The 23,226-nt window shown below is 37.4% G+C and overlaps 1 protein-coding gene across 2 annotated transcripts in view; it reads right to left on the bottom strand.

The window, feature by feature from the left end:
* Dis3l2 (Dis3 like 3'-5' exoribonuclease 2) overlaps positions 1 to 23,226 on the bottom strand; it is a 63,838-nt gene that overhangs the window by 4,120 nt on the left and 36,492 nt on the right. For both annotated transcript variants that reach the window (XM_083136609.1, XM_083136608.1), the window contains exons 7-10: positions 13,802 to 14,046; positions 10,383 to 10,653; positions 4,283 to 4,473; positions 2,524 to 2,716 (exon numbers count right to left, since the gene is read on the bottom strand). In XM_083136609.1, coding sequence (XP_082992735.1) covers positions 2,524 to 2,716; positions 4,283 to 4,473; positions 10,383 to 10,653; positions 13,802 to 14,046 — 900 coding nt within the window. The remainder of the gene's footprint in view (positions 1 to 2,523; positions 2,717 to 4,282; positions 4,474 to 10,382; positions 10,654 to 13,801; positions 14,047 to 23,226) is intronic.

Genomic DNA, 23,226 nt, shown 5'->3' with positions numbered 1-23,226 from the left:
TACATGCATATTTAGAATAAGAAATGACATGCTGTACTGTTAATTTTTCATGATTTTGAAAGGTGCTAGGTAGATTTTCTTGTAATGTTTTGTCACGCAATGATCGAAAAGGAATTTAAAATGCAAAATAAACCTCAAACATGAAATTTAGAATTTGTTTATCAACTCAACACTTTCTAAATTCTGAATTATCCCAAGAGCTACCCCTGGAATGTGGTGCTGAACACATCACTTCTAAAATGGCCGAGATGAAGAATGTGTGCCTTCATGGCATGGTGATATATGCATGGGAAGCTTTACCTTACCTTATGCCAAATCCTGTAATATTCTCCTCTAAAAATTTGAGAAGCAAAATTGGGCTCCTTTACATAAGAAAAGTTGACACACTGAAAGCTACATAGATGTTTATTTTGTGTACTAACAAGTATAGTTTTCAATATTTTGATAAATAGTAGGGATGGGCCGATATGAAAATTTGGCCGATACCGATCAAGTAACGATATAAAATTTACCGATACCGATCCAATATAAAATTAGAAATGGTCCTTGAAGAACCTGAAAAGTTAATTGTGTATTTAAAGGTGACCGGAGTGAAAAAGAATTTGCATATTTAGACATTTAAGTTTTTAGAAATTAGAACATGGAGATTATCCATAAAAATTACAACAAAATGGCAGAATTTTGCACTAAATTATCAGATATTTATTGATATATCGGATCGGTAATTTTACTGATAAACTGTTATGCCAATATAGGCCGATACCGATAGAATTCCTAATAAATAGCCTTTAGATGCCATTTCATACATGGTTTTTAATGCTGAAGTGTGTCCAGTTTTTGTACCACAGTCTTCCTCTTTTAATGTTGTCACCTTGTAATCAAGTGGTTTCAGGTTCAATCCCCAATGGAGGCACAGCAGTTAAAAAATTCAGCCCTTTCCAACAACAGTAACTTTGGCCTCTATATCTTCCTTGTAGCAGCATACTGATCTTAAGTATTAAACAGGGTACGTATGTATTTACATAACTGATGTTGTTTTGTATACTTATTGTGAATAGTAAGGTTTTTAATTGTCCCAAAACAGCTAATAGTTTAATGTTAACATGAGTTTCATTTTTTATTACACAAATGGCACAATTGATTGAGTTGGTGTTTTAAGTACACTGGACCTACAGTTTAAATTTGAGTTGGTGTTCTAAGTCCATTTTGTGCACAGTAAGGCTAATCGGGACTGGACATACAGTTTAAAGTGGAATCCGAACCACTATGTGCCTCCACTGGGTATCAAACCCAGGACCCCTTGATTACAAGGCAACGACAATACCACAATGCTATCGGGGAGGCAAACAAATGGCACACACACGCGAAAGTTTATTTTAACATCATTTAGGCTTATAGTTTTACAAAGAAATCTAAACCACTAAGCAATATGTCTCCACTGAGGATCAAACTGGTACCGTTCAATTACAAGACAAGTGTTACCACTTGCCATTGGGTAGGCCCATACATACACATGCATGTACGGTAAAAGCTAATTAGTAACTAGAAGCAATGGCCAATATTTGTATCTTGGCTGCTACACCATAAACAGTGGAACCACAATTTTATATTCCCCGATTTTACATTTTCCCGCATTACATATTCAATCTTTATGGTCCCAGGATAGTAAAATGTTGTAAAATGTCTGTAAATTTTATATTTTCCTGCATTTTAAGTTTTTTCAGCTTCTTCCCCTGATAAACGTAAAAATTTGGTTGCATTGTAGTTTCAAAATATGACACTACAAACCTCTAAACTCTTAACGGAAGTGGAATATGTTAAGGTTAACTGCAATTGACAAAGCAAGAAAAGGTGAACTAAAGTTCCCTGTGCATATGTCACCATGTCATTAAGGTACATTTAGGGGATGTGGGAGTAGGGCCCCACACATTTTCGATCTCTGCCCTTTTGGAGGTGATGTGATTGGTACCATGCTCCAGCCATCTTTACCCTCCCCCACCCCCCAGGGTTGCCAGAGTACCCACTGGTTTGATATTGGGTGAACCCAAGCATATTTATGCAGTCAAGGCTGGAAAAATTCCAACCTTAGACCACCCACCCCGGAAATCGAAGCTGGGTCTCCCATGTGACAGTCAGACACCCACCCTACAGACTAGGAAAAAAAGAAGAAAACATTTTTCTTTAAAAAAAGCTGGCTTTTTATGGGCAAAAAAAAACATCCACTCAAAAGAACTGACTTTTTGCAACTCTAATGAAAATATATTAACTTAATCTATATTTTTTTTATGAAGAATATCTGCCATTAAGAGGCTGGTTCAAGAAAACCTGGAATTAATTTTCATCCTAAAATCTGGGCAAGTGCAAAGAAACATCATACTTTCTCAACTTTTCCAGGTCAGTGGAAACACAGTGTTTTGGCACAGATCATTATTTTGGAAAGAACCACACAAAGTACCATTATTGTCGAAAGTTAAAGGTACTCTTTGTATTGAACTTATTCTTTTGAATAAGTAACAAACTTACGTTCGTGTACACTCTCTGCGTGGATCCCATTCTGCACAAAATAACATCGAATGAATGATCTTTAACGTCCATAACCACAGCCTTCTCTACTAGTGGACATCTTGATGCCAGATACAAGTTCAAATAAAGTTCAGTGCTCTGCTCCCCGGCTTTCTTACTGGAAAACTTCTTCCCGTTGCAATTGCTGGCGATTCTGGAAAAATACAAAACACATTACATCATACTGCATGCTATATTTACCTCTGTGAATAGAACATAATGGCAGACACGTATTTAAAATGTGGAAGATAAAAATTGGCTTGTTTATTCCTTGAGTGCCATAGTGACAAAAAGGAGAACGTACAAGAACTGACTGACTGATCATTAACAATTAGGGATGAGCCGATATGAGATTTTGGCAAAATATCAATAAAGTTATGCAATATCATGGACAACTTGATTAATTCTGCTATAAAATTTGCAAAGGTATAGTTTTAAAATTAAATTTAGGATTATATTTACCAATTTAACACCAAAATGCCATTTTTATATAGTAACACTTTTGATCCCGAAATGTGACCAGTTTTTGTACTGAAATCATGTTATTTTTTATTCACCATAAATATGCAACTATACTCATTCAGGGTGGCCACTATAGGGCCATGATAAAATTCAAGTATAATTCCCAGTTTTCAAGGCGAACTTTCCAAAAATTCAAGGGTACAAGCAGAGGCTTTCTCTATTTCAACCTTATGTACTACCACCTCTCACCAGCCCCCCCTCCCCCCCCAGAAATATAACAATATAAAGGTTTGTATGATTCCATTGTATCCAAAAATTCTAATTCAATTCAATTAAAATTATATATATATATATATATATATATATACACATACTATTTAAAATATTCAATTTAAGGTAGGGAGTTTAAATTTGCCATTTCACAAACTCAGACTGGAAGTACATCTACAAACACAAGTATCAAATGTTACGGAATATACTAATTACGAAAAATTGTTAATTGTATAAGGATTTCAAACTCAATTTTACCTAATCAAATTCAAGATATCTTATTTGCAATAATCTTCCCTCTGTCAGATAGATTGTTCCGCAAAGGACAGAACAAAGTAAAAAGATTGAGAGAATTCATTTTATTTTCCACGCAGCTTTCTTTTTTCTTCCTTGATAAATAAAAAAGCTAAACTGTTAAAAACTTGCCTCGGGACATTTGTAAATGTATGAATTGATTGATTGATTTAGTTTATTTTACTTCGCGTTTTGTGCCTCTTGGCTAATTTGCGAAGATGGGGATGAGTGATGAAATGATGAAATTGATGAATGGACATTCACAAACAACCAAGCCCGACCGGGATTTGAACCCGGGACCCTTGGCGTCGCAGCGCGATGTGCTAACCACTCGGCCACAGGGTCGGGCAAATGTATGAATTAATTTGAATTAATAAAAGTTGCAATTTTTCACGTCTACGGAGGAAAATTCACGTACAATTCACACAATTCCTGGAGCCAATAATTCACGCATAATTCCCGGAATTCAGTGAATTCCCAGTGAGCAGACACCCTGTCATTACTTCCAGTCTCTTTACTTTGGTTACTTAACGTCACTTTTAATCGCAACAATAAAGATGAATTCATGAAACGAGTTGCAGGACAAACACAAAGATATATCTATATCATAACCAGAGTTTGAACCTAGGATCTCTGGCTTCAGCACACATTAGCTTTGTTTTCAGTATGGAAACAGCAGATCATGACTACGTACCTTGCAACCTTGTCCAGATCCCACTTCGGCTCTTCCGTGTATCCCAGTGCCGCCATTAGTACACGATGGACCATAACGTCAGCATACCGTCTGATGGGAGATGTGAAGTGTGTGTAGATTGGTATGCTCAAGGCATAATGCCAGAACTCCTTAAGATTCTTCACTGTTTTAGCACAGAAGTACTTTGCTCGCTGAAGGAAAAGGTAATACACAACCAATAAGAAAATAATTGCTAAGAAGAACATAAAATTGCAAAATTATAATATTGAGCTGGGATTTTCTTCACTTCGCTACTGCTTGAAAATTGTAATAATTAAAAGTTGTTCAAAATATAAATTAATGTTTAAATATTGCATTCCAATGATAAGCATTATTATATCAAAGAATTCAAGAATTACATCTGAATATTAAAATACCTCTCATATATAATCATCAAACACTGTTTTTCCACACAATATTGATGCAAAATAAATGGAAACTTCGGACTTTGCATAATTTCCAGGAAAATTAGACTCTGCAAAGGGACCATATGGCATTACAAGACCCTTTATTACAAGATATGAAACTTTGATATGAAACAGTACCGATAAAGTACTGATATAAAATTTGCTGATGCTTATAACCGATATTCTACCGATCCATTATAAAATTCCAAATGGTCCTACAAGAACCTGAATGGATCATTGACCTCCTTAACCTTTAGACGGCCGAGCGGGTTTACCGAAGTAACCCCTGTTTCACCGAGGCTTTTCAGCGCGAATTTTAAATTTGTACACTTTTTGGAGAATAATCGTAAGAACTCAGGCACTATGAGAGCAATCTACTTCAGATAACTTTTGCTTTGCAGCTAAAACATTAGGGCAATCCCCGAATTTCAATGAAAAATCCATAAATCTCTGGAGTTTGCCCCCCTCTTCCCCCGTAATTTTGGGAAGAGAACACGAACTTTAGTCTTCTTTTCAAGGAATGGATGTTTCCCAAGAGAATGAAACTTGTTTCAGGTTCCTGGGTGCCATACAAGTTGAATAATGAGCCAAAATGTGAAACTCTGTTTTTTTAACAAAAATAGCTAATTTGCATATTGCTCAGAAAATTGTGGGGGGGGGGGGGGTGATCCATGTGACTTTCCCAAGCTTGCTCTAGACCTGATTTCCAACCAAACATAAAAGTATCAAAGTCCAAAAAGCACATTAATTTCGTAATCAGTAAAATGATACGAAAATGTATCATAATCCAAGTTGGACCTTACTTTTGATGGTACGAATGCGTATCAAAATCCAAGTAAAGGTTAATAAATGTGTTTCCAGGTGACTGGGCTGCAAAAGAAGTTATAAGATTATCCATAAAAACTAGGGATGGGACCGATTAATCGGTACTCTATCGGTATCGGCCAATATAGGCATATCGGTGTATCGGTAAAATTACAGATTATTTTACCGATCCGATATATCAATCAATATATGATAATTTAGTGCAAAATTCTGCCATTTTGTTGTAATTTTTATGGATAATCTCAGTGCCCTACTTTCTAAAAAAGTAAATGTCTAAATATGCAACTCCTTTTGCACTGCAGTCACCTTGAACCACACATATATTAAGGAGGTTAACCTTTCACGTTCTTCAAGGACCATTTCTAATTTTATATTGGATCGGTAGAATATCGGTTATTGGTATCGGTAAATTTTATATCGGCCCATCCCTAATAGAAACTATAAAAAATGGCAGAATTTTGCACTAAATTATAAGAAACTTAAAGTAAAGATTCATAATTGGGAAAAGAGAGACGCGGTAGTATATAAATACGGAGAAACTAGTACTCACTTTTATCCGCGAAGCTGTTTTTTCTTCTTTTTCGATTAATTTCAGTGGCCACTGCCACCATCCTCGTTGGAACTTGCTGCGCTGTTGCTTGGCATGCGTCTTTTGTTCGTAGTTCTCTGGCTGCCGTTAGGTGTGCTGTGCGTCTTGGTGCGTCGTCTGCTATTTCCGGGCGATAACTGCTGCAGTAGTGGAATCCAAGTGTGGTGCGCTTGCCCGCTATCAATGTTTAGTTCATGCGGGAAGTGCATTATGGCGTGCGTTTCCTTGATTTTGGTGTCTATGAGCGTGTGGGCAGTGTGTTTGACTCGAACCTTTTGAATTTTATGGCTATTGTATTTGATATGTCTAGCAAGACCAGTAGTAGGTTGGGCTTTTTTCGCATCTGCTAGGTGCTGTTGGATTCTTTCATTGACAGATCTGATGGACCTGCCGATGTAATGAGCCTTGCATTCATTCCACTACTGCAGCAGTTATCGCCCGGAAATAGCAGACGACGCACCAAGATGCACAGCACACCTAACAGCGCACCTAACGGCAGCCAGAGAACTACGAACAAAAGACGCATGCCAAGCAACAGCGCAGCAAGTTCCAACGAGGATGGTGGCAGTGGCCACTGAAATTAATCGAAAAAGAAGAAAAAACAGCTTCGCGGATAAAAGTGAGTACTAATTTCTCCGTATTTAAAGTAAAGATATATTGGATTGGTAAAAATAATCATTTTACTGTTAAACTGATATGACTATATTGGCCAATACCAAGTAATCTGTCCCATCCCTAATACAAGGTAATGATTATGCCACCAAGATATTGGGGAGACCCTCCGTGTTTCATGCTCATGTATTGCATATTCGCTAGACAAGAAATATGGCATCTTTCCATTTTTGCTTACCTGCCCTTCTGGCTCTTTTGGTAAGGGTGATTGATATGTTCCTGAAATATATTGATTTTCATGTCTCAAAAAACAAAGGTGCTTCGATAGAGAATATTCATTCATATTTGGCCATTTCTATGCGATTCAACATACTTTAATTCTTAACTCATAATAAGCATATTCTTGCTTTTTCAAGGTTGTGTAACAAAACGTGAGTACCTGCTGATTTGACGGCTTCACTCACTCAAGAGATGGAAGATATGATTTGATTTTTTTCTAATTTGTTGTTTTAAGTCCACTTTATGCATAAAAAGGCTAATTGGGACTGGACCTACAGTTTAAAGTTAGATCTGAACCAGTGTGCAATGTGCCTCCACCTAATATCAAACCCGGTACCTGTTGAATATAATCCTGAGGTGGGAAATCATCCATAGGGTGTGACGTGGTCAGCACCGGTGAATCTCCGGTCGTTGTAGGATTTCATGACCGGGTTACACTACTCACTCCTAGCTCCCCAATTTCCTCATGATTGTGGGTGGCCACCGCCCCCATACACAGGCCGAAATTTCAGGAGAAAAGTTTTACGCTTCCCCCAGGAGACTCAAACCTGTTTGTGTCCCGTAGCCGAAGCCCAAAGCTTGCACCTTAAACTGCACGGCCACGTCTAAGACTTTTTTCAAGGTACATTATAAAGAATATTTTCTAAGTAGTTTAAATTGGCTTCTCGTGTGTCAGTAAAAAAAGAAATTATTTTTGGTTTTTTGGACTCAATTTGCCCAAGTTAACTTAAACACATTTCTTGCTTTTGTTGGCTAAATGCATTTTTGGTCATATTTAGGGCGATTTTAACATTTTAAAAATTTTCTGAATGTTGGTAAGAATGGTTCTACATTAGCATGAAATGTTAAACTGGACATTATCCATTGTCTAGCGCTTCTAATTAAACTCAATTCTAACATTGTAAGGTGCTCTCTTGAAACGTAATGTTAGAATAAGTACAGGGTGTCGCAAAAGTCTCCACACATTGGAACAATGTACTTTCTTTGCAGGCAAGAGGCATGACAGGTGCACCAACCTATACAAATTCAATGGCGAGAAAGAATTGACCTGTGCCAACTCTGGAAGGCTGCCACGTTGAGTACATTACGTGAAACTTTATTTTGAAGTGACATTCCGTATGTATGGAGACTTTTGGGACACCGTGTATAATTAAAATCACTGCACAGTGTTAACATCCAATTTAATGCATGCTAATTTAATATCTTGCCAGATATTTTTGTTAAAACTATGCTTGTGGTGGAAAAAGGGGTTTTGTTCTATAAAGATACAATTAAGTGAAGGAAGATTATTATATCTGTAACCAATTATTGTTAAGGTAATCTGCACACTATTTCTTTCTTTACCACAAAATATTAATTAAATTAATGTGTGATCTCTCTATAGGAACCACATGCTTTAAAGAACACAGTATTTCCAAAACAAAGTAACAAGTTTGTAAAATACTTAATACAAGATTTATCTTTCAATTCGTAGCAATATTTTTAGTACTTTAACCCTTAAACACCCAGCCGATACAAATGTGTACAAAGCAGGTATTGTTGCCAATGTTAGTATGTTGCTTTTGGAACATACTATGACAGATAATTTTGGAGATACACCTTTGGACTGTTACATGAGCCTTGAGGTAAGTCGTTTGTAATTAGTGAAGTGAAATGTTATTCTGACTATATTGGCAGGGGTCTATCAACAGAAGAATACACCAGGCATGCTGTATTACTTTGGAAAATATTTTTTTCTCATTAATTATCAATAACAATTCACTAGTTATTGCAGCACGAGTGGAACATGTATCTAGCGACACACTGGTACAGTGGGATCCATGAGTATTATCATGCAAATTGTCCATCATCATGTTCGTGCACTTTATTTGACCCAATAAGAGCTTCAAGAATTAAAAGAAAACTCAAAACAAGCTGTTGACAACTTCTGCACCAACATAAATAAAAATCCATCGCTTAAAAACACACAGGATGTAAGAAAAAAATTAATGAAAATAGTCATGGACAATTTGCACGGTAATACTCATGGATCCCACTGTACCATTTTTAACTATCTTGTTGCGGCAATGCCTTTGTTGGGGGACAGCCGAATTCGAAATTTCACCCAAAAATAAGTTTTTTTTCCTTTTCTTTCTACTACTTGATAAAGAAAAAATATTTTCTGATCATTGGCTTGTGCACAATTCTAGTGAACAAAACAAGGTACGATTTGTAAGTCTACTGTTCGTATTTTCCGAGATATTTTTTAAGGCAACACAAAAAATATAAAATACACTTTAATAAGAGTTTATGCAATCTTTCAATTCCATCTCAGAATCATCATCTGGGCTGGTTGAGAGACGGCAAACAGGAGACTGTTGAGGTTCCGCTGACACTCAACGGAATCGAAAGCATGGTCAAACTCTTAACGTGTCTTCCATCATGTTATAATACCATTAAGCCTTGTTTCCAAGATATAAAAACTAAAAATGCTGACCAAGGCAGAAATTTATTTTATTATAAAACAAACTAAACGTAACGTTTCATACATAGGAGAAACGAAAAAGAGGCTGAAAGACAGGTTGAAACAACATAGGGATGATGTACGACTTAAGAGAGAGAAAAATGCGATATTTAAACACACGAGAGAAACAGAACATGACATAGAGTGGGATGAGACTAAGCAGATAGGAAGGGAGAAGAGAATACTAGTGAGAAAATGGAAAGAGGCCAAGGAAATAGAGAAGAAAGGTGAAGAAGACACAATGAACTGGAATGGGGGACTGATGATAAACAAAGAATGGAAGAAGGTGGTAGAAAGAGTGGAAAGGACAAGAGAGAAAGAGGAGAGAAGGAAGAAGAATGAAGGAAAAATAGCATGAGATAAGAGTCCAGCGACATTCTCTTTCAGGTGAAAGTATAGTTGACAAGGGAAAGCCACCTGCTAGATTGTTCCAGAAAACTACTTTCTAATAGTCTGGAGGGGAGTACTTTTGTGTATATATATAGTCCTGTTGTGTACCTGGTTACATTTGTACTTGGTACAGAGTCTGGAGAAGACCTTGCTAGAAGGTTGAAATGTTATGTTTAGTTTATGTTTTATAATAAATTTCTGCCTTGGTCAGCATTTTTAGTTTTCCATCATGTTCTTTGTGAGCCTGTGTTGTTTTAAACACTTATGTTGCTGGCACTTGACGAAAGAAGTGTTTTACAGTCATATTATATATTATTTAAAATGTTGCAAAATTTTAAATTTCCTGTTGAAAACATGCTCGGCATTTGTGTGGGTGTCTAAAGGTTAAACCATAGAAAACATATCCCTTATCATCATCATCACTATTCCAAAAATTCAGAAGAAAATAATACTTACAGCCATGGGCCTGGCACAGAGGTTATTGAGAACGAGCATCCGAGCTTGACCTGCAAAATCATCCATGGTGTACCTCCAGAGAGACTTCTGCATGCCGCCCGACGTTTCTATGTCCAGATGGATCCCTCGAAGCTCCATCGTTTTCTGGAGTTCCGCCAAGAGGTGGCCATGAGGAGCTGGGTGGTTACGCAAGAATGCAATCTTGGGGAAGACGTCATATATCTTCTGCGCTACAGTCACATTTGCCAGAAGCATAAACTCTTCAATCATCCTGAAACAAATTAAGTTTCTGCATAGATCTGTGGAGATGGGTACATATTTCTTAAAATTTATGTTAGGAATGTGTTGATCTGTGAAAGATGGATGAGTTTTTCTTAAAATTTATGAAATGTGTTAAGACATTTTTTGGAATAGTGAAGTAAAATTTACCACAGGGTAACTACAATTTCATAAAAATAAAATTCCCTGACTTTTCAAGGTTTTCCAGGTCAAGAACCAGAATTTGCAATACCAAGTCACTGGGGAAATTTAAATATTTAATGATTGATTCACCGATTTGGTTTATTTTTCTGCCCCTTTTTGTTAATTGCGAAGATGAAGTTGAATGGACATTCACAAAGTACACCCATGGGGATCTTTAGCATCATAGAGCACTGTGCTAACCATTCTGCCATGAAGGCAGACATTCAATTTAAATATTTAAACATGTGTGTAGAGCCCAACACACTTATCTCTGCCAAGGTGCAGAACCCAATTTTCGTTTCCTCTCCCTGCCTCTTTGCATCACGTGTTCTACCCTGCTCACCAACCTTCGCCATTGTTGCCAATTGTCATTCCATTCCTGGACACACTCGTGCAAACATCATTGAAAACAACTGAATAGTGCTCAAGCTCACGGCTCACATTGTTCGACAGGAACGTTAATGTGGCAATATAGCATGACGTAATGGTTGCTTCTTTTATGCAGTGCATTTTCATTGGCTAGCTAGTAACTAGTGTGGCCAACTGTATTAATGAAGCACTATTTCTATCACGGAAGGACAAACACAAAGTGACAGAGTTTTGTTGGATTGGAAGCACCATAATATTATTTTAAGTACTTGACCGGTTTGACGTTGTGTGCATCTATTGCCTGTGTGTATATGAAAGTGCATATGTTTGGTTAGTGAACGTTAAATTCCATAATGCCTCCAGTACTATTGTTAATATTTCATCATTTTAGAATTGCTCAATAGAAATAAATTATGTGGATGAAAGAGCATTTCAACTCTCGGCTCCATCTCGTGTTCTTGTAGGAATTGTACGAAGGAAGGAAGTTGTTATTTATGCTGCCTAATGTGATGCATAAGGTTTTCTTTGTTAAAATTGGCATGCTTTGGTGGCATGTTCATAACAAAAGAAAAATCTATGCGGCTTATCGTCTGGTGAAAATATATGTACTTGTTATTCTTGCGGAAACATCGTATGTAAATGTGCAACAAAGGCAGCCGACTATCACCCATCACAGAGAGGCAATAATACTGCTTAAGGAGGAGTGTTTGTGGTCTAATTGTCGAGGTTTAACATGTTCGCAGTGTAGATTATTAGTTCTCAAACCAGTGATAGTGTCAGTCGTGTATCAATCACATGTCATTGCAGTTCCAGTACCAGTGTGGATGGGCTTATTGGGAGAACAGTTAAAATGCCACCAGGTTAATTAATGCAATGGAAAAATAATACATTGTTTACTTTATTTGAAATGTGTTAGTCCATATTTAGCGAACTTTTAGTCCATATGTATGTACAGTCACGGACACTTCTGGGTTGTAATAACTCAACTGACTTACAGAGCGATCATTACATATCATCACCTGATACATGGACTGGTTGCATCTCTCCGATTTCAAATATTCAGATGTTTATATTATGTGTTGTATGAATCCCCACTGAACTCAATTATCATACCACATACAAACAAAAGTCCAATTTCATCATTACCACTCAGTCCAATAGCTACTGGCATTAAATGCTGGCTCATGACACTACAACACTAATTTCAACTGTTTCATAGTATCGATTATATCCATCAACTATCCCTGTCAACCAACACATCATTTCAGAAGCCATGAAACATCCCATATATATCAGTTCTGTACACTACCAAAGCTCCCATATGCAATCCAGCTTCTCAGTAACCATACCAATTAATTCCCACCCCTCAGCCTAGCCACATATTTACATTTTCCATTCCACCCACCGTTCATCTGGCAAACACTGGTGAAAGCACCATTTCCTCTTAACGCCTGTTGCTATTTTATCCCATCGCCTGGCTACACTGAAGTATGATGCCACCTTTCTCCTTTAGTGAACATGTTGCCAGGCCATCAAATAGAGAATTTTCATTGGGTGTCCATTTTTAATAGACCTGAGCCGATACCACTTTGAATGATTTTACAGATTCCCAGTGACACCAAATCTTCAAAATTCATTGAAAAGGTGTTCAAAATATTGATTAATACAAGTGGGTGAGTATTTGACACTAATTATAAACATCAATTTACCAGTTTTGCATTAAAATATTCAAAAATTACATCAGAATATTAAAAATGTGCTTGGTTTTGGTGCAAATCAATGGAAACTTTGAATATTGCATAACTTGCAAGATAATAAGTGTCGGCTGGTATCAGTACATCAACAGATGCTTCTGATACAGATACATATCAACAATGGATCAGCCCTAAGTTTTCTATTATGCACCCTTCTGGCTCCTTTCCCTTCATTTTTCATGTATACACACACACATGTCATAGACACAAGAAAAGTATGGTTATAAAAAAACACATTGAAAAATACTGACATTCCTACAACTTACATCCTATCAAGAAGAACAATCTTGCATTATGTATTGTCTCAAATATCATACAATTACAGTAAAACCTCATTAATCCGGACTAATGGGGGGCATAAGTTGACCGATTTAACGAAAGTCCGGATGAACTGAAATAACCTAAGAGAACAGTAGAAAGTGCATTAAAACTCCGTTTATAGCAACAAAACACGTTTATTATGGTGTATTTAAAGGGCATAGGCCTAAATACACTATACAGTACAGTACAAAGTCTGCGGGAAACAGAATTACATCAGTCGATGATTGCCTTTTCTTTGGGAAGTTCTGTTGTTGACTTCTAGCCACATTGAAAACCTTGCCTGTCCAGATTAAGCGAAGTGCGGCTTATAGTGGTTCTGGATTAACGAGGTTTTAATGTACTCACTTGCAGGTTAAAACAAGAATAAAAATTACTAGAATTTTAGTGAATGTGTCAATAGTACAACCCTTGCTATTTGAATTTACTATTACACTAGTTTCCAACATAATGGTGCAGTAAGAACGAACATTTTTCTGGCCAATCAACTGACATCTGATCGTAAATATGGCTTACCTGTGGGAATCCTTGTTTTCAGCAATGGTGAAGTCCTGCGGCAATTCCGTCTCCTTATCCAGGAAGAACACAAGTTTTGGCTGATCTATCCGCAGGGCTCCTCCATCGAATCTCTTCTTCCGCAGGATCTTTGCAATGCTTTGCAGAAGGAGCACAGTTTCTGCAATTTTTGCAGGTGTGAAATCTCCGTGGATTGTTGGAAAATCTTCTACTGTCCATTCCTTCGTGGGATTGTCTATTACAGCCTACAGACAAAATGAACATTGACTTCGTTAAATGAAATATTAAAATTTGAAGTCAATTGATGATTTGGTTTATTTTACTTCACTTTCATGCCACTTTCGGCTAATTGCGAAGATGGAGATGAGATCGATGAAGGGGCAATCACAAACACATAGGGATGGCACAATTATACTGGCTGCAAACCCAGATTCCAGAGCCTTACTAGTCTGCAGTCCAAGGTGTACTATGAAGAAGAGAGGTTGACATTCATGTGTCTTAGGAAAATGTCACCCCTTACACCTTGCAAAATTTGAAGTATTTGTACTTCTAATCTTTACTTTTCTATCACTTTTGGTCAATTGCAAGGATGGGGGATGAATGATGATTAGATTAAATCTGATGAAGGGGTACACACAAGGAACACCCATGCCCTGGCTGGGTCTCGAACTGTGGAAAGGTTGAAACTTAACATGGTTGAACACAGCGTTGGCAAAATTTAAGTACTGTACAAGAATTAACAAGAACATTACAGATTTTTTTACATTCACTTTTATTATTTTGCTCTGGGTTTCGGAGAATGGTAAAATTCCAAAAAAATAATATTTTCCATTTTTTCCTTTAGGGTAAGGTAAACGTAAAATTCTGCCATGAAGGCACATTTAGGGGATGTGGAAGTAGGACCCCACACATTCTCGATTTTGGCCATTTTGGAGGTGATGTGATCAGCAACATACTCAGCCTTTACCTCCGAGGGTTGCCCCCAGGTATCCATTGATTTGAGGCTGGGTGAGTGCCAGAGCCACTTTATGCAGGGACAAGCCCGGAGATCACGTACCCCGGGAATCGAACTCTGGTCTCCTGCATGGAGACACCCTCCCAACTAGACCATTGCGGCTCTCCATTTTTCTTTAGTTATAGCATTATTGTCCACAGAAAATTTCTCAAGGTGTAAGGTTGGAATCGAGAAGTGAAATATAACTGTGCGTTTATATGTCGTCAAGAAGAGAGGCGAGAGAAGTGATATAAAATGGAAAACAAACACACACTCACTCACTATATCTCTCTCTCTCTCTCTCACACACACACACTCACACACTCTCACACTCACTCACACACACACACACACACACACACAGGGTGATTCTTAATTCCCTCTGGTCTTTCTGGAATTAATGAAACACAACCACGACAAATACAGCAAAAAGAAGAATATCATTAGATGCAAAAACTCACCAAGTTCTTGTATAATAAGAGTGGAGTGCAATGCAGTACCACCTAGTTGTTTCTTTCTTCTGCTAGGAGCAGAAGACGTGTGTACAGATGAATAAAAGGGATCTTGACAAAGTGATGCATCAATAGTAATGATCCAGGGTCAAAGAATTTAGTAATACGAGGGTCACTATTTATATTTTGAGCCTTGGCAACACTGATTGAAGTTAGGCGCGATTTGACGTTTGCACGAAATCGTCTGGCATTATTGACCATAACATCCTTCAAATGTTTTGTCAATAACTTCATTTGTGTTGTTTATGTTGCCTTGGAGATTGCGCGACAACAATAAAATGGAATTAACTAGTGAACATTTTCGTGCGATGATTTTTTATGATTTTCGACGTGGATTATCAAGACAAGAGTGCATCGATCAACTTACTTCCACATTTGGTGATGAAGCCCCATCCTTTGCCACTGTGAAACGCTGGTATAATGAATTTAATCGTGGCCGCCATTCGCTCACCGACGAGATTCGCGAAGGTCGTCCAAAATCGGTTGTTGTTCAAGAAAACATTGATGCTGTGCAAAACCTAATACTGCAAGATCATCATGTGACATACTGTGAGATTGAGGCAACCATAGGCATTAGTTCCACCAGCATATATAAAATATTACATGATCATTTAGCTGTGAGAAAGGTATGTTCTCGTTGGATCCCACACAATTTGACAAAAACTCAAAAAGACGCTCGCGTCAATTGGTGCAAACAAATGCTCAATAAATACAATCGTGGTGCTTCAAAAGACGTATATAAGATTGTAACAGGTGACGAATCATGGATATATGCATATGAGCCGGAACGTAAACAGCAGTCGACTGTATGGGTGTTTCAAGATGAACCCAACCCAACAAAAGTTTCGCGCTCGAAGCACATCGAAACAAATGGTCGCCAGTTTTTTTCGGGAAAACTGGTCATGTGACAACTGTGCCTTTAGAGGAACGTAGAACGGTCAACTCTGAATGGTACACAACAATTTGTTTGCCAGAGGTCTTCGGTCAAATACGGAAAACAAACAAACGCCGTCGGATCATTCTTCATCAAGACAATGCCAGCTGTCACACATCTCGTCTAACAACCGACTTTATGAACAGTCAAGAAATCGAATTGATGGGTCATCTGCCGTACAATCCTGATTTGGCACCAAATGACTTCTTCTTGTTCCCGAATGTCAAGAATAAATTGCGTGGACAACGATTTTCGTCAGCGGAAGATGCCGTTGGTGCGTTCAAAAACCATATTATGGAGGTGTCTCAAGAAGATTGGAAAAACTGCTTTGACAAATGGTTCGAACGAATGCAAAAGTGTATTGACCATAAAGGAGAATACTTCGAAAAACAATAAAGCAGTTTTCAATGCCAAATTCCTGTTTTTTCATTGTTAGGCTCAAAATATAAATAGTGACCCTCGTATGGTGGGTCTTGTACAGTGCATACCAATACACTTGGCAATATAGCACAAAGAGGCACTACACGCAAAACAAATTGTGAATGATATAAGAAATTCTCGTTTGTGTAGTGTTAAATGATCAGGCTGATTCGGTCCTTTCGAAGAGACTTCTTGGATTGGGTATTCTTCTGAAAATGACTCTGACCTTCTTTCCTGGCCTGCAAGCACTCCTGACCTCAACCATGTTATTTCTTCCTTTGGTGCTGTATCAGAGATCTCGTGCAGAGAGCATCTTAGCCATGTGCCACATGAGAAGTTAAACATAGGATCGTAGCTCCAGTCGCTACTATTAGGGTGGATCAAATGAAACGGGGAACAGGGGCTACAGAATGAAATCAATAAGGTTTATTTCAAACGTAATCTCCAAAGTTACAGAAGCACATGTCCCACTGTTTGCAGGACTATGATAACTTCAAAGTGAAGCAAGATTTTTCAAGGGAACAATACTATTATGTGAGAAATTGTGCCTCGTTTGGCACCCTTCCTCTGGGAAAAAAAATCCTTTGGATGTTCATGACTATAACCATACACCCGCTGCAAAATGACTTCGAACCTCATAACAAAAGCACAAAAAAAACAACAGAAAATTCATGTGAAAAGCTATTATTAAGCTATTAGATACAGCAAAAATGCATACGAGTCATGTTGCCTTTATTTTTTAGAACCATTTGGATGTGCTTGGGCATGGAATCACTAAGACTTCGGAAGTAATTTAAGTCTTAAAAATGAGATTCAACTTCCCATTGTTAGAAAGGTTTCCATGGAAACGAAGCCTAAATATTTGACATGGAATGAAATTTTCTACAGAATCCGATAGAAGGCATCGAGCTGAATCCATTGCGCGGAAAATCATTTCTCTATGTTAATTAGCAACGGAGATATGGGCATTTGAAATGAGGTAATTGTTTAATTCAAATCATCTCCATGGAAACAACAACAATGGCTAAAAATGAGATTCAAATTTCCATTGTTAGAAAGGTTTCCATGGAAATGAAGCCTAAATATTGGACATGGAATGAAATTTGTGTGGGTATTAATGTGTCTGACAAATTTACAATTCATGATGGGTTAAAACAAGGAGATGCATTATCTCCATTGCTCTTTAATTTTGCCTTAGAATATGCTGTTAGGAAGGTAAAAGAAACTAACGAAGGACTAAAATTAAATGGTGTGACTCAGTTGTTAGCATACGCAGATGATGTAGACTTATTAGGGGAGGATATAAATACAATTAAGAATAATGCTAAAATATTTTTCAAAACTGCTAAAGAGATAGGTTTGGAAGTTAACAAAGAGAAAACTAAATATATGCTTACAGGTCGAAACCAAGTGTTAGGTAATAATCAAAATCTAATTATTGATAACAACTCGTTTGAACCAGTTTCCAAATTCAAATACTTAGGAGTAATATTAACAAGTGAAAATTATATTAAAGAGGAAATAAAAAGTAGGCTTAATTCAGGAAATGCATGTTACTTCTCTCTTCATAAACTTTTGTCTTCTCGTTTAATATCTAAGAAACTAAAAGTTAAAATATACAAAACAGTAATTTTGCCTGTAGTATTATATGGGTGTGAAACTTGGTCCCTTACATTGAAAGAGGAACATAAATTGAGAGTATTTGAAAATAAGATCCTTAGGAAAATATTTGGACCTAAAAGGGATGAGGAGACAGGTGAGTGGAGAAGGTTACATAATTTAGAACTACATAATTTGTATTCATGTCCAGATATTATTAGAATAATTAAAACAAGAAGACTTAGGTGGGCAGGTCATGTAGCACGAATGGGAGAGGAAAGAAGACTTTGCAGGATTCTTGTTGGGAAACCTGATGGTAAGAGACCTGTACAGGCTTCCCACGTAAACTCTAACTGCATTTTCCCTGAGATTTCCCTGAGTTTTCCAGAATCAGCACATTTTTTCCAGAGTACTCAATACCCAGTACATTACTATTTTAAATATATTTTACAATGGCCTACGGTGCATCTGTTTCATCAGTAATTTTACCGATCTGATATATTTTTAAACAATCTGTAATGTAGTGCAATATTCTGCCATCTTGTTATTTATTTTATGATTAAGAACATGCAATTAATAAAACATTAAAATGTGTTACCATGTAATTAATGTTATAGTTTTGCAAAGTAAATGTCTAAATAGGTAGTTCCTTTTCAAAGGTACAACTCACCACAATCACCCGATTATGTACATTAATTAAGGAGATGAATGAACCGTTCATCTAACATTCAAGGAGCAGTTGCAATTTTACATCAGATCAGTAGGCCTATTATAAATTTTGTGTATATATAGTACTTTATGAGTATCAGTCAATAACAAAACAAATTAAAGAATAAAAATGATATCTTTATGCACTTAATCAAGGACGAAGGTTTTTTTTTTTTGGAACTTTCACACTCTCTTCACAGGACACAAAATAAATTTCAAACACAGTCACAAACATTGGGAGGTGGTTCATCATGTGGTATTCAAAGTCATTGCTAATTGATCTACAGAAGTGATAAAACATTTTGTTCAAGTATTGTTACTATCCAGCATTTCATGACAGTGGAACAATCAGTGTATGGAAACATCAGTGATCGTCTGTGAACTGGCCAGTTCCAAAATGTGCATGTCTCATATGTTGCAAAGTGATCTGGGACTGAAAGCTTACAAACAATATACAGACTACTTTCTAGCCTCAGAAAGCAATAAAGGCAAAGTGCCTATGGGATCATGAAGCATAAATTGGCACAGAAGAATTATCATGGAGGCAGCTTTCAACTTGCAGAATGACAGGTTGTATGCCACAAGAAGTTAGTAGGGGCCACATTCTGCTTCAATCATGGTGTGGTGGAAAATGGGGCATTATCAAAGCATCACTGAGCTCCTTTTCTGCAAGAAAGGGGTTAAAACATCAGCCCGAGTGTACCAGGAGACAATGGTCAAGGATCTAAGCAATATTATTCCATTGCCGGGAGTGGAGTTTTCAGCAGGATTGTGCACCAGCTCATACGGCTCAAACAACCCAGCAGTGGCTTGGGACAAATGTGCTCAACTTTATTTCCCCTTCAGATGGATCATCTGGCAGTACAGGCCTCGGCTCTCTGGACTAGAAATTGTGGTCTGTACTACAAGACATGATTTGAAAGAAGATATAATGCAGTATTGTCACTTTGAACCACTTATCTTGTAAAGGCAGTGGAAGATTACCCCCTCGATATAGGCATAATGCAATTGATGATGGCCACAGACACTTAGGTCTTATGTGCAGGTCAAAGGTGGTCATTTTGTGCTTTGTGTATACAATACATCCACCTAACACATATCCATAGGATATGATATCCTAAATGTATATTCTGTTATTTCATTCAGAGCTTTGAAATATTTATATGGTAAGACAGGGTGTGTATATGTAGAATACTTTCAGATTATACAGAGTGTCTACCAAAATAACAAATCCAAGATTCTTGACTTTTTCTGACCTATCTTTCCTTTTTTGACCTATTTTTTCTTTATTTCTAACATTTATTTAATCTATACTTAGGTATAGTTGGAAATTAAGAAAATATATAATTTTAGATTTCCAAATATTCAATTTTATCACATCACTGTACAGGTATATAGCAATGTAAGTTCAAAAAAATAGCAAAGGTTATTGACCTAAAGCATAATTTCTTGCCTTTCTTGACCAATCCATTGATTTGACTGGTAGACACCGTGTTATAATATCAATTAATCTGTGATGCAAAATAAACACATACCTAAAGCCTACTTCTTCAAAATACGTTGTTCATATAAAGCAAGTTAGTGAAGTTGGAATTATTAGTACAAGAACAAGCATATTTTAGTCCTTCAGATGTGCTTCATTTGGACTCAATGATAATTAGATGATTTTCCCTGAGTTTTTACTTTTCTTCAAATTCCCTGAGAATTCCAGGTTTTCCAGGTATGTGGGAACCCTGCTGTAGGAAGGCCAAGACGAAGATGAAAGGACAACGTTGAGATGGACCTAAAGGAAATTGATAGGGATGGAAAAGAGTATATAGATCTTGCTCAAGATAGGGACAGATGGAAGGCCTGTGTTGCTGCAGCCATGAACCTTCGGGTTTAAGAAGGCTAGAGAGTTAGTTAGTTATGAAATTATTTTACGGAATCTGAAATAATAGCTTATGACATGAATTTTCCGTATTTTTTTGTGCTTTTGTTATGAGGTCCAAAGTCATTTTGCGGCGGGTGTAGATGAAATTCCAATACTAATGCTTAACCCAGTGTGAACTGAAGTGGAGTATTGAATTAATTTCTGTAGGAATGTAAATGGTGCATACATTGAACATACTAAAGGTAATGAGCCGCGGTGGCTCAGTCGGTAACGCGTCTGACTACCATGCTAAAGGTCCCGGGTTCGATCCCCGGCCGGTTCAAATCCGGGAACTTTTCTAACTGTGGAAGCGGCCCCGGCGCCCACCCAGCGTCGAATAACATGGGTACCTGGGGGAAACCCTGGGGGGTAAAGGCGGTCAGGGGCGTGATGCTGATCACATCACCCCCACTCACGACCGGATCAAGAAAGTGTGGGGCGTTACCCCCACACCCCCTATACGCCTTCATGGCGTGGTGCTATGCACAGGGGAACACTTTACCTTTTTAAAAGGTAATGATACTTAGAACATTATAATGATGTGGTTTTCTCGGGATATCAACCAGGTGATTTCCGGACAGGCTTCAAAACTTTCAAGAGCTAATGTAACTCGTCCTTCAGGGATTGAAGATGAGAGTGACGCTAGCTCTCAAAAGCTCAGAAGCCTATCCAGAAATCACCTGGTCGATATCCCGAAAAAAAGAATTATTTGAACATTATAATTCCATGCAATACTTTACATACACATACGATTAAGAATGTAATAAAATAATTTGAGTTTAAAACCCTGAAGTTCTTTTTCGACACCCTCATACATTCTATTAGGGATGTGGTGAAGCCGATTACAGATGTATGAAAATCGGCAGAAATTGCCATACCGGCATCGGCAAAAATCCAATACTTAAACTGGTACAGATAATACTAGAGTTTTATCTTCTAATAAGTTAACATTTTCATTTTGTAAGATTTATTGAAAATTAGGTTATGATTCTTCATCATTGCAGAGTTTTTGTAATAAAATTATTGCAAACTCTCATTCAGAGGATCAACCTACCTCAAAATCAGAAATAAAACAGTACATTGCTGAAGCAACTAGTCCACGTGACCAGGATCTGGTGTTGTATTGGAAATTCAAAAATGAGTATCCAAACCTGAAGCAAGTGCTAAGAAAATACTTGGGCATACCTGCTGCATCAGTATTCAGTGAATGAGTGTTGTTTATTTATTTATTTATTTATTTTACCTAAAGTTTCAGATACAGTACTGAATGACCACTTTATACTGAAACAGTAACAGCAGGAAAATAACAATAGTAACAATAACAAAATAGAGTACAAGATGGCACTGAAAACAAAAACAAATTATGCATGCATCGTTAACAATTTTCTAAATCTTTGTTCTGGCAAGAATACCGGGTGGATCACCTAAAACTTGCACCCCAAACTTGGCTTCGTCAGGTGGAACGTCAGCGTTCATGGAGTTTAAATGTGTGGTGTGGAATAGTGAACCATCAGCTCATAGGCCCTTTGTTCATAGAAGGAACACTAAATTCTCAAAAGCATCTCAACCTCCACAGATGTTAGAAGACGTACCACTGCAGACTAGGACGAACATGTGGTATCAGCATGGTGACTGTCCAGCGCATAGTGCACGACATACTACAGCTTGTCTTCACCAATTGTTTCAAAATAGTTGGATTGGACGAAGGGGACCTGTACCTTGGCTGGCCCCTTCACCAGATTTGATCCCTTTAGACTTTTTTCTCTGGGGTAAGCTAAAGGAGACTGTTTACAAGGACATACAGACTACACCAGATGATATGAAACAACGTATTACTGCTGCCTGCGCTGAAATTTCTGATGAAATGCTAGAACGTGTGCGTCAATCTTTACATGGCAGACTGGAAGCTTGTATTGAAGCTGGTGGGCGTCATTTTGAACACAACATTTGAAGGCCAATTCTCTTTCTTCTTCAAAATCCAATGAATTTATTTATTCACTTTTTTATAACGTCAGTGCTGACACGTCGCAGACAACTGCCAGTCTGTACAATTTTCAAACTACGATAGCTCGAAAACTACTTGTACTAGAATCCTGACAGAAACACCATTAACATTCCAATTTACTTTTATTTTGTTACTGTCAGTAGGCATTGTTCCATTTGAAAAAATGTAACTTTCTAAAATAAATACACATTCTAATAATTATAAAAATCTGTGTATGTGCTACAATTATGAGCCCTTGGTTACACTTCATTTCTGTGAAAACAGCACATCAATAGCACCTTCCATTTCTGAAATATTTGGGGTGCAAGTTTTAGATGATTCACCCGGTATGTCCACATTTG

The sequence above is a fragment of the Lepisma saccharinum genome, chromosome 15 (genome assembly GCF_977018435.1).
Source record: "Lepisma saccharinum chromosome 15, izLepSacc3.1, whole genome shotgun sequence".
In the NCBI taxonomy this organism is placed as follows: domain Eukaryota; kingdom Metazoa; phylum Arthropoda; class Insecta; order Zygentoma; family Lepismatidae; genus Lepisma; species Lepisma saccharinum.
The sequence above is the reverse complement of the archived record's forward strand: the minus strand, read 5'-3'. Positions and strand labels throughout refer to the sequence as shown.